Source organism: Scatophagus argus, chromosome 4 (assembly GCF_020382885.2).
Source record: "Scatophagus argus isolate fScaArg1 chromosome 4, fScaArg1.pri, whole genome shotgun sequence".
Taxonomy (NCBI): domain Eukaryota; kingdom Metazoa; phylum Chordata; class Actinopteri; family Scatophagidae; genus Scatophagus; species Scatophagus argus.
The window spans coordinates 21,220,506-21,233,004 of record NC_058496.1 but is presented as its reverse complement, the minus strand read 5'-3'; the positions used below and the strand labels follow the sequence as shown (position 1 = coordinate 21,233,004).

General features: G+C 42.0%; 1 protein-coding gene across 9 annotated transcripts in view; it reads left to right on the top strand.

The window, feature by feature from the left end:
* Nucleotides 1–12,499, top strand: part of arvcfb (ARVCF delta catenin family member b) — a 102,669-nt gene that overhangs the window by 27,213 nt on the left and 62,957 nt on the right. For 8 of the 9 annotated variants that reach the window (XM_046385736.1, XM_046385738.1, XM_046385735.1 and 5 more), the window contains exons 2-4: nt 4,008–4,166; nt 4,892–4,912; nt 10,115–10,755. In XM_046385736.1, coding sequence (XP_046241692.1) covers nt 4,008–4,166; nt 4,892–4,912; nt 10,115–10,755 — 821 coding nt within the window. The remainder of the gene's footprint in view (nt 1–4,007; nt 4,167–4,891; nt 4,913–10,114; nt 10,756–12,499) is intronic. The other variant, XM_046385739.1, reaches the window with a different exon arrangement.

Here is a 12,499-nt window from a genome sequence, read left to right as displayed (position 1 = left end):
GAGCTTGTGTTTTGTGTTCTGTTCTAGGTGGTGTTAATATGTTTTTATCCACTAAATCCAAGTTTGACCCGAGCTTAAAGACACTTTCACATTTTTATTGTATGCTGTTCAGAACAGCCATAGTTTGTTCAAGGAGAACAGGTGCATTGACATGGTCTGCTGAAGGGTCCTTGGGCAGTTGTTAGCTGTGAGTGGCTTCTCCTTGTTTATCCAGCTGATGGGAATTTTAGCATGCAATTGTCAGATCATAAGCTCAACCGTCCAACCTCGATGAAGTTTCAACTTTTCCACTGATTAGAACACCCCACTTCCACAAAACTTGCATGTGCTTGAACTTCTCTTCCCTTCTTTATCTAGACTTTATCATTCATCTCTCCGAGATCAGCCATTAACTCACTATGCTCCACTTCTCCCGCCCTTGACTAAAGGGTATCCTTTCCCGAGTCTCATTGACTCAGAATCAGCTTCGTATTCCCCCAGGACCAACACAGAGCCGTGCTACCCCACGGCCAGACGGCTTTTAATCATTTATTTAGGGGCTGTAATGTTGAGTTCAACTCCACTCTCTCCCTTAGTGCTCTCAGAAATGAGAGGGAGTGAGTGAGGAAAGTGAGCAAGAGACACAGCATTAAGCTTGCATCAAGAAGCCAGTTTGTCAGTGATTCTCCAAGGACCCCGCCTTCCTCTCTGTCCAATGTGTGTTTCAAACTAGTATAGGGTGGTGCTGCATTTATTGCGTGTTGCTGTTTTGATGGTATCTCCTCTGGGTTCACCCAGTGAGCCTTCAAAAGAATGAAACATCATAAGAATGCAGTTAATTTGTCCAGTACAAAGGAGGAAAGATAAATCTTGCCATACATGCTCATTGGTACACAAACACGTACATTCTATGACTTAATTATGTTAATGGGATTCCTAATGAACTACTGTCTGAAGTATATTCAGTTGTTTTTTATGGCATACTCACATTAAGGAGCAAATGTGTTCATGTATGTCAGTGGAAGAATGCAAAAGACCTGAAAATACTGTGTATGCGCAAACAGACCTTGCATTTCTGTGACTGAACAAGGCCTTATTTTGGTTGTTAAATTGATTTTTAATTCATTTCCCTGTGGCATTATGAGCATGGTATATTTTTTAATTAGTATTGTACACACCCAGACGCCACAAATACAGTATCCGTTGTTTTCATTTATAATTGAACAGAACAAGTATGTTGATTGGAGGCCAATAATCAGCACAGAACTTATGTGAATACCACTAGGAGGATCTTCTAGCAGAGCTCTGCTATGTAGCCTGAGGTCAGTTGTAATAAAAAAAAAAAAAAAAATTTTCTTAGCTCAGCAGTGGTTGTGTGTAAATAAATGTCTTTCTCTACACAGCAGATAGCCTTCCCAGTCATTCACCCCAATAATGGGACTTGTTGAAACTCTTCTCCAAGTGTAATGACCTAACTCAGCTCAGTTCAAAGTGCTAATTGACTGCAAGTAACTGGATAGAGTGGAGCAGGTAAATAAAGGAAGTTCTCATTATCTCCACCAGGCATAAGCCTGTCTGTATCTGTCTGCAGTTTATCTTGCTTTCTCCTGGAATGATCAGCCTAATATTTTCTAATCTTTTCACATTTTTGACTGCATGCTTAGGGACCTCTCATGGTTGCAGTGATTCCCAATTTTTGAAAACACACACACACATACACAAACACACACACTCAATTTGCCGTCATACACACCTGGCACATACGATGCGTGGATTGACTCTGATATTGTGGACCATCCACCATCCACCTGATCTAGTTATCTTCTCCACCTGCACTGGTACTTGTAAGCTATGTTGCCTTTGAAATGATATCAAACAGCACAAGCTTTATTGTTTGACTTCACTGATTTACGTAAATGATTAAAGAGGCTGCTTTCCGTGCACACAGCAATGTCACTGCAGCAAATATTGTGGAACATTTAAGCAGCAAAATCAAAATGTTGATTTTAATGATCCAGCCCACTAGGTCTGCGGATTATCTGCTATGCCCACAGATATAACTGTGATCCATGCATCACTGTCTGATGGGGATCTGAACTCTGCTGAGGTCACTCCTCTCGTTTGCTTCATGTTGCTTAAGGAAGTTATGCATGAACTGAAAACAAGGACTCAGGTCTGTTTCCCAGCAGGGACATGGAGACTGGAAGATTTTGGGAATCGGGGAAAAAAGATCCTGAACATAAAAAAGTGCAAACTTTTGACAGATCAGCAAGAAGGGCTACAGATCAATGACAACTGTGTGGGACTTTGAAGCCTGAGAAGAGTTAGCCAATCAATGAAGAGCTGCTCACTTGTTAGTGTCTTCCAAGACATGAAGAAAACAAGCAGTCTCCCTCCATGAGGCTTTGCTCTTACAGTGGAGAGCAACACTGAAACTTTCTCTCTTCTTCCACTGCTTGGCCTTCACTCTGTCTCTGTCTCCCAGCTTGGTGTAATTGGTCGGACAAAAATAGTCTGCTTGGTTCGGTTGTTTTCACAGTTTTTCTGCATGAAGTTTTCAAATAGTTTAAGATAATTGGAGATGGAGACTCGGAGAGGATTTTTGTTTATTATATCTTTGATGTTTTCTTTTTAGATTAAGATTAATGGGGATCAAACAGTTTAAAAACTGCCTTTTGAGCATAAACTGTTGGTACTTTGTCACATTTATGAATAAAATGACATTTCCTCCGCACAAGTAAAGTGCACACAGTAGAAATGGTGTGGCAGACACCAAAAAAAAAAAAAAAAAATGCCCTCAGGTCAGTTACAGCACTCTGGACGAAGTGTGTCTGATAAGTATAACCACCTACTTCCTCTTTTTAGCCCTTTAGAAGACAAACCTCTACTTCAACTCTCTCTCTGTCTTCTCCATTACTTTCAATTTCCTCTTTCTATCTTGGCTGCTGTTTTGGTTATCAATGATTGCCTCAAATGCCTTCCTTCCCCTCTCCATCATGAGAGCTGTAATTTTGTCACACTCATGCACAGCAGTGAGCCACACTAGGGCGTTGGACCTCCGACCACTGACCTCATATCGTTTTCCATCAGCAGGAAATGCAGCAGGAAGCACATAACTTCTCACGCATTCACATACAGTCAGGTGGAATCCGAGGGACTTTATTTATACTCACTTTCATCCTTAGCCCATGGACACTTTTTCTTCAAATTCATGGTTTCCCAATGAAATATGAATCAAAAACAGACCTCCGGGCTTTTGGTAGCCTTGAAAGAAGCTTTAACTCAATTTAAAGTCTCAAGAGGTGAGGAGGTGGTAGCTATCCTGCATTGCAGTGTTTGGACATAATATCAGGGCCAAATAAATCATGCGCTGTCAGTAGGGGAAACACACTAGAACAGCTTCATCTTTACTTTTATTTTGTAGAACCTAACCTAGTCTTGTTAGGTAGTGAGGTGAAAAGTAAAGGTGTGGAGGTCAGAGTGGTGAAAGGGCTTGTACTGTGTCCCACTTTGACTACAAAGAACTGGATGTTTCATAGTTTACTGCTATAATCACAATCTTTCTAAAACCTTTCACCTTTTTTTTGTTTTAATTGCCTCAATCTCACTGTAAATAACACTGTATTTGCCATGTGCACACATTGCAGTTATAAATTACTTTAATAATAATGTTATGTATGGATTGAATACATAATATATAATAATAATGTATCCTCTAAATATTGCCAGTTTTCAAATCACTTGTCACATTTTTTCCACTGTGTTTTAAACTCTCTTTGCAAATCGTGGGTGGCTTTATATTTAATACCCTTCATTTGCATTGTTATTTATGCTCTATTTTTCTCTGCTGGATTATAATATAATTTGCAGCTGCAGTGGCCCAATTAAAATTTCATCTTGTTGTATATCTAATGGAAAATTACCTGGATGCTGTGCTGTTTTTCTCTACGCTGCCTAACAACTGAATATGAAAAATGTATCTGTTAACTCCTGATTGCCTTACTTCTCTTTTGGCCCTTTCTATGCAGGAGCAGAGCCCCAGCAACGCCACATCCCTGGCTATGATGCAGGAGCCGCAGGAGGTGGTAGAGGAGACGGTCACCATAGAGGAGGACCCCGGCACCCCCACCTCTCATGTCTCGGTGGTCACCTCCGATGACGGCACCACACGGCGCACAGAAACCAAGGTAGGGCACTGTGGTGCATGGTGCCCATAGACTATCTTTGTGTTTCAGCCCTGGTTGACTGGCAACCAGTCCAGGGTGAACCCCATCTCTCAGCCAGCTGTCAGCTGAGAGAGACTTAACCCACCCACCCCCAATCCCCTCCACCCTTATGGATAAAGGGGTATAGAAAATGGATGGATGGAAAGACACTCCCAAGCATACTGTACTTTAGGTAGTGTGAGTTCCTATCATAAAATCATTAAAATATATTCAACTTTGAAATGCTACTAAGCAAATGACAGATTTAGAAAGTTAGTTGTGACTTGAAGGTAAAATTCATGACTCTTAATGTCATAATCTACTGTGCAAAGCTTATATCCAGCCTGGTACTATTAAATGTGAGCAGGACACCTCAGAGCAGAGCACTTGCATTGTTGGCAAAGAGATCCTGTTGAGCTCATAGCTTCAAAAAAGTCCCTTTGATCCATTTTAATATTGCTTCAAATTATGATTATGGATTATGACCTCCAAAGAGTACGATATTGTAGCTCCACTCCCTGACTTCCACCCTGCAGAACTCTAAATCCCATAATCCTATAGCCCAAAGTGGTTTCACCTCCCTCTTGTGGCTTTATTTATTTATTTATTGTGTTATTATGAGCCAACTCTCTTAGTTTTGTTCTTCTTAAAAGCTCCTTTGTTGATTCGTCCTCCACTGTGTTCTGTTGTTTTTTTTTTTCTGTAAGGACTTATCAACTAACGTGAAGGTGAGTGGACCATTATACCAATATGGCTTTTCCCGCCACGCCACTATTTTATGTGTGCCCAGCCTACAGCAGCAGTATGCAACACAGTCTGCTTCATCACAAGCCACTAGCCCAGTCTATACTCTTATGTACTCCTCAATTCACTGCTTGTTGCTTCCACTTTGTGGGTTATTAGCCATTCTCTTTCTTATTGTTTCTTTTGCATGATCTTCTCTCTCTCTCTCTCTCTCTCTTTCTCCATTTCTTTTTTCTTTGGTAAAAATTCTCTACTCTTCTACATCCCTTGCTGTCATTATAGGAGGTACAAATGCCACTGCTCAGCACCAGCAACATGTTAAACATCCCTATCTGTACTTAGGATTGTTGATATGAGATAGAAAACTGGAAATGGAATGTTAACTTTTTAAAAATATGTTGCTTATTTTGGTGTGCTTGTTGCAGTTTTACCCTTGATCTAGCTGGGTTTTTACTTTTGAATGGTATGAATTACCATTTATAATACATTTTGCACACTGGCTGCCCCGTAGTGATTTGCTATAATTTTGAAAACCCATCCATCCATCCATTTTCTATACCACTTATCCGTCAGGGTTGTGGGGAGCTGGAGCCTACCCCAGCTGACTACGGGCGTGAGGCGGGCTACACCCTGGACTGGAATTTTGAAAACCGAAAACTGATTTAAATTTTTGAATTTCTCTTAGTGTCAGGTTGGGGTTTTGAAGAACCTCAAGTGTGCGCCTGTTCATTGCGAGACAATCTGCGTTTCTCGTTTGAATTCAGCACTCTATGTGCATGGAGAAGAATACCCATCATAATCCACACCAGATTTCAAGTGAATCTACAAATCTTAAGAATGAGACGTGGTTAGAAGCTCCTCCCTTTTACTCATTTTAGATAAGCATATATTTCAAGGTTTTCCTTGAATGTAAACGTTACAATAGTCAGCTGTAGTCTTTCAGAGGAGTGTGGAGCGTTGTGTGGAGCTCCTACTCTAGGGACTGTGAAACTGTAATTAAAAATCCTGGTCTAATCCCTCATCAGGGAGGGCCCATTGCCCTCTAGCCTGTTTACTGCGAGGGGATTGGCCACACACTCTCACTCACACTTACATGGTCTTATGTAGTCCTGCACGTAATGTCTTCAGGACAACATACACAAATGTGCAGCAGAACATCACGCTAATCAAGGGTTTTGATGCTCAGGGAGGAAAGAGGAATGACGCTCCTTTAAAGGGCCTGTGCTGTGCTGGGAGGAGCTATTGGGTGTTTGCTGGAAGTCACTTTGTGGAAAAAGATTAATATTCAGGGTGATCTTCTGGAGGCCAGCACCTCTGTGGTGGCAAATGGATCCAGAGCCATTGGAGAGTTTACTCACAGAAACCCCTCCACTTGTCTTCATCACTTTCCCTCAACTTTCCTTTCACTCTCTGCATCTCCTCTTGCTCACTCACTTTCATGTGTTGTTTTTCACCATCTCTCCTTTTCTGTCTTTCTTCATTTTGCAACAGCTCACAGTTTTATTTATGTGCTTATCTGTTCTTTTGAACCAAAGGCTTGCCATACCGTCTAATGCTAACACACTGCTTTCCCTTGATGGTTATCCCCATCTGACTGCTGGAAGATGAAACATGAAAGCTTCTCCCATCTTCCTGATTTGCAGGCAAAAAAGTTTATTCAGTGGTAAACATGTTTCTAGCTGATTTAGTATCAGCAATATTACTAGTAGGAATATTGGAAGAGGAGCAGGAAAAAATGGTACCAAGACAGAGCTTCTGTTTAATATGAGAGAATGTCAGCAAAAAGGAACTGGAGCCATGTTGTACACTTGGGTGCGTGTGCAGTGGGGTCATGGTAAGTTTAAGTCGACAAATTCAGTTAATGTAGAACGTTTTTCATATACTGCTGGAAATTCACTGACTGAACAATGTCAGACTGGCAGATTAACTGCTGGATCTATTTTCAGTCAATTCAACTCAAAGTGAATTGGGTCTGAATGTGTATAGAACTCTGAGCAGAGGTACTCACTCAACTAGATCAGTGTCCGTCCTCCTGTCCCAGCACGCCATGCTTCCCCTTGGCCATCATCCAGCCTCCATTCCTGCTGGCAGACACTCTGAATGTAACGCTAGTCATGTAGGAAGAGCTCAGTTAGACCAATAAAAGCAGCATTCCTCCCCCTTCCTCTGGATATGAGCTAATGAAAGTTGAGGTAGATCACAAACAAATAAAAGCCTTTCCCTACCCTGGACACACTGCCAGCCATAAGTAGGTAGAATATGGTTTACCCTTGAATAGAACAGAATAAAAAACAGGCAGCTTTTCTACTCAGAGAGCATTTCTTTCTCTTATTTCAAACAGAAACCAAAACAAGCAGTTTTTTAAAAAGTTACTGGAGCACAATGAGAACACGCTCTGTCCTCTCTCAAATTGTATACAGCTACTATATGTAGCTTGAAAGAGCAAGAATAACTGTGTGGCTGTACATCTATGCAAATGCATAATCATTACATTGCATACCATTTACTGAGAGTTCCACCCACCCATCCCTTCAACTCTAGGTGACCAAACTGGTCAAAACCATCACCCCCTACACCTACCATCCAGTGATGGTGACTGTGTGACTTTCGCTGTGTTCTCCCCTCCCCTTGCCTGCATCTTCGTTCCTCTAACATCAAGTTTTAAAGAGACCCACATGTAGCCTTTTAGACTTTCTGGCGTTGTGAAATAACTAGTAATTTCTACTTCCATCATCCTCGCAAAAGGTCTTTTGATTGGCTGGAAATGATTCACAAGCTTCTCTATCACAGGCTTTTTAAAAATCTGAATTACTATCTCCACCTCTGCCACTAACCCCCAGACACAGTGTCTATTTAAGTTCCCAATAAAGCAAATGCCGCAGAGATTGTGAAACCCCTTACAGTGCTGTAAAGTGGACAGTTTGACGCCTGCTGCCTTTCCTTCCTTTTCTAAACACTTTAGTAAAGGCATGTGTCTAACTGTCTGTGGTTGTTCGAAACACGTGTCAGTGCAGCTGTGACTGCGTAAGTATGCACTAACATGCAGATTTATAGTATTCCACATGTGCAAATGTTCACATGTTCCACCATTTTGTCAATTCTCCTTTAACCCTGTTTACTCCGCGTATTTCAGACGCTCCTGTTGATACACAGGGCCAGCACACCACCCCATTTCCGCCTCCATGGTGGTTTAATGCCTTATGAACTTTTGCGTACATCAAATAGCCTAAAAAACTGTGTTACTACAAGACATCCAGGCTGTCAAGGCTGGGAAGCTGTAGCATTCAGTGTGCTCTCCATGACAGGCAACAAAGAATAAAATTATGATGATAATGAAAGGTGATAAAATTATAGCATATGAATAAAGGCATTCTGACATTATCCTTAATCTGGTTGGCTTGGGCTCCTTTATGAAGTGATATCTCTCCAGAAAATCAATATTTTCAAAAAATAAAATTAATTTTTTATTTAATAAACTATATATATTATACCAAACTCTACAGTCCCCTTGTGGGCATGATATGAACCTCAGAATAGTTTGGGTTTTGCCGTGGCTCCTGATTGTGAATCGGGAGGGTGGAAGTAAGCTTGTTATTCCAAGGTCATACATATGCTTTAGCTAATGTGAATCAAGCAAATCAACTCTTAATTTTTAACTGTACAAAGCCAAGGAGACTGGCATCTGAAACAAACGTAAATTGCTCAGTGATTACTCTGAACATGGAAATGAACCTTGGCATTGCTGAAATATGCTTTGTTATGTAGCTCAAAGTCAGGGTGTAATCAAGAAACAAGGACAGTGAAGATTTCTGTTTGTTTCAACCAAGTTAATAAGGATGCCCTGTTGAACAGCCAATTTGTTTTGTGCTTTTGGTTTTGGCACCTTCCTCTGTAGCAAAATTTAATACTTCATTGTGGTTTCTGAGTACTGTTACCTGCCTTTGCTTGCTTCTGATTAAAATCTAAATTATGGCTTTAATGGGAAAATGAAGAAAGCATATCACGATTAAGAGGTCTGGTGTTGAAATTAAAACCATCAGATATAGAAATGAGTAGAATGTTTTTTTCCCTTTCTTTCTCCAAGAAATTCAGATTGGCGGTCCATGCTTGTCAAGTGGGAATGAACCTCTCTACAACACCTTGTCAGGCACAACACAAATTGCATCAGACCTGCACCCCTGCAGATGACGATTAATTTTCGTCAACCTCATTAATTTTGAAGATGAATTCATAGCCGCGGACAAAATAGCCAATTATCGGCCACAGCAGAATTCACTGGGCAGCAAATTGGTTTCTGTATGGGCGGAGAGCCCGGGGAGGGAGGTTGCTGTGTATAATTCTCCTGTCTGACACACTCAGAGACAGTAGAAGTTGAGTTATTTAGCTATAGGGTGAAGTGTGTGAGAGATGCATGCAGCTCCTCCAGCTACAGCGTGATGCTACTCTGCTCTTCAGCGAGAAAAGGATTCAAGGTCCAGCGGAGCTGTAGGGCTTCAAGATGGCTCTGTTAGAGCACAATCCAGGAGGCTCATTCTGACACTTACTGTGTATGAGTGGTGGGTTTAGATTTGGCTGACAGTGTTTGTCTTATAAAAGATTTTTGTAGCAATTGTACTGATTTTCCCCACTTCATAATTTAAGAAAACACAAATTGGTGATACTGGCATTACAGTTGTTATTACTATAGACATATTGGTCAGTTATTGTCCCCCTCGACCACAACAGAGGTTCCTCTCTTTCTTGGTATTTGTAGATTTTAAATTGATGGTTGATGAGTCCTAACTCCTCCCATTTAGTCCCAACAAACTTCAGCATCAAAAGCACCAGTACATGCTTCACTCTAAATGCTTGAACCGATAACTGAATGACACACTCATGAGACACGAATCACAATGGCAATGCACCACAATAAAACCCAGGGTTCAGAAAATGGGTAAAACTAAATTTGATTAAATTGATACAGTGGATGAGTTTTCCTCTGCTTTAGGTTTGAAATGCGGAGATCAGGAGTAAGTTATCTTTTTTTTTTCATTGTTTATTTGTCTGCGTCTTTCACTGTGTGGCCTTCTAATACAATGCCAAACAGCTAAAGAAGCAAATGTCTTTGTTTAGTGGCTAGCATGGTTTTCTGTTCCTGTTTTGCCTGAACATATCATGTCCACATGTTCCCCTGCTCCCCTCTACAGGTTACCAAGATGGTGAAGACGGTGACCACCCGGACAGTACGTCAGGTGCCCCTGGGCCCTGATGGCCTGCCCCTGCCCGAGGGCTCATCCCCGCTAGGCAGCTACACCGACTCTATCGACCGGCGCTACATGAAGAATGGAGGTGACCGCTTCATCACGCCTCAAGCAACCTCCACCCTGACACGCTCCTACAACAACTCCTATAATGATTCATATGGCGAGACGCCTGAGAACCAGTATGTTCGCCACTATGGCCTTCACGATGGCTATGCTGATTTGGCAGACAACTACGGCAGCCTGTCGCGTGGCGTCAACTTCCGACCGCCACGCTACCCCTACATGCCCAACAGCTACCGACCGGAGAACAGCTACACGCTGCCTATTCGTAAGGATGACTATGGCCATGTGGCCCAGCCCCAGGTGCCTATGGGTAGCAGCACTGTGGATCTGAACCGCTCACAGCCAGAGCGCTTCCAGCCCGAGCCATATGGCCTGGAGGATGACCGGCGCAGCTTGGGCCCTGAAGAGGAGGAGCCGTACGAGCTGGAGCCTGACTACTCCACTGCCAACCGACGCACCCTACAGGGGGCCAATCGAGGTCGTACCCATCGGGAACCTCTTCGTGATGGGCCTCGAGGCAGGTGAGGATAAATGCAGAAAACTTCATAGAGTTTAGGTTTGCTTTTAAAAAGGCACATATGATGTTCTGTCCTACCTTAGAGCAAAGCCATTACACAGACAAATTTGCATAACAGTTGTTTTCATACATGAGTACATGGTGTAATTACTTAAAAACCTGACAGATTGTGTTGAAGAATTCAGCCTACTGGAGCTTGCAGGAGATATTTGGTGTTCAAGGTGGTGTTCAAACTCATGCAGTATACATGTTATTCTTTTTATGTTGGACTGCAAGTTCTTGTTCATATGTATGTGTGTAGACTTTTTCTTGACATGAGAAGAGATCAGGTCTGTTAAGATGAGAGGGAATAGAGAACACTTTCTTGTTCTTGCGATAAAAAAGAGTACATTTCACTACGCACAAGTAAACAGATGTCTCTTCTCCTTGAGCAACTTGCTTGAGTAAGGAAGTGAGGAAGAACAAGTCTTTGATTGCCATTTTCCTACAAATGGTTAGTGAACAAGTGTTTGTGTCAGAGTTAAAGAGGCAGGAATGATTTGAGACACGATGGGGGAGGGAAGGGAGGATAAAGAGGATGGAAAGAGAGAGGGAGAGGACAGAGTCTTTTTGTCAGTTATCTCTCAAAGCCTTTCCTTTTTTGCACAACCTGTGTTGAGAGGAGTATAACCTCTGGCTCTAGTGGGCTGAAATAAAACCTGTTAGTCTCCAACGGTAAGATCCCAAAATGGACTCTTGTGTCCTAATAGCTTCCAGTCCTTTCATTGCTGCCCAAGTAGATTGAAGCAGGTGTTCAGCAGTTAGTGGAAGGTTTGTTGTTAAAACTTCTTTTAGACTCGTGATCTGTGGCAGATATTTTTTAGGTCTATTGTTTCAGTCTCAGGGCAAAATATTAGTGACGTTTGACCCCAAAGCCAGATGGACAGGAATAGAGCCAGGACACAGCAAGACAGGAAAGATTGTCTATGTTGTGTGTGTTTGTGTTTGTGTATGTGTGTGTGTCAAAGGTGACATTGAATGCAGGTTTCCTGGCTTCTTGGCAGCCCATAAGTTTTACTTTTGCAGCCTTCTTAATTAAGCGTATGTGCACACTCACTCAACTAGCTGGAATTAAAGGCCCCTGCATTGATGTTCATGAGGCACTAAAGTGCAGATGCCTAATCAGCCTCTCTATCTTTACATGATTTTCACTTCACTCTGACACTTACAGACATGTATCTCTTTCTCTCTTACACACACACTCAATAAAAATCCACATCTTCAGAATATGAGTCACTCCCCCATCCGCCTAGTAAGAGGCGCTTGCTGTGACAGGCAATTTGTAGCCTGCCTTGCATGTGTCACAACACAGCCCCAACAGCCACATACACCCCTTCAGACACACATACACACACAAACAAACACACACACACACACACACAGTTAAAGCCTCTTGACTGTCTGCTGCCTTACTAATTGCAGCAAAACACAAATTTCCCTTTTTCTTCTTTCCTTCGTTTCTCCTGCACTCACATCAGCTGACATCAAAACACCAAAATATCAGTATACTACAAGCATTTTTTTTTCCCAGAGTGTCCAGGCTCCCCTGTGCACTCAAACTGCAATTAGTATTCTTCCAAGAAGAGAGCAGCAACTCCAAAGTGCTGTAATGAATCTAGGAATTAAAGCGGTTTAATTACAGCTTATCATTCTCAGTAATATTCTGACAAAAATGAAGATGTTTAGTATTAAAACGGCTTCTTGCATTG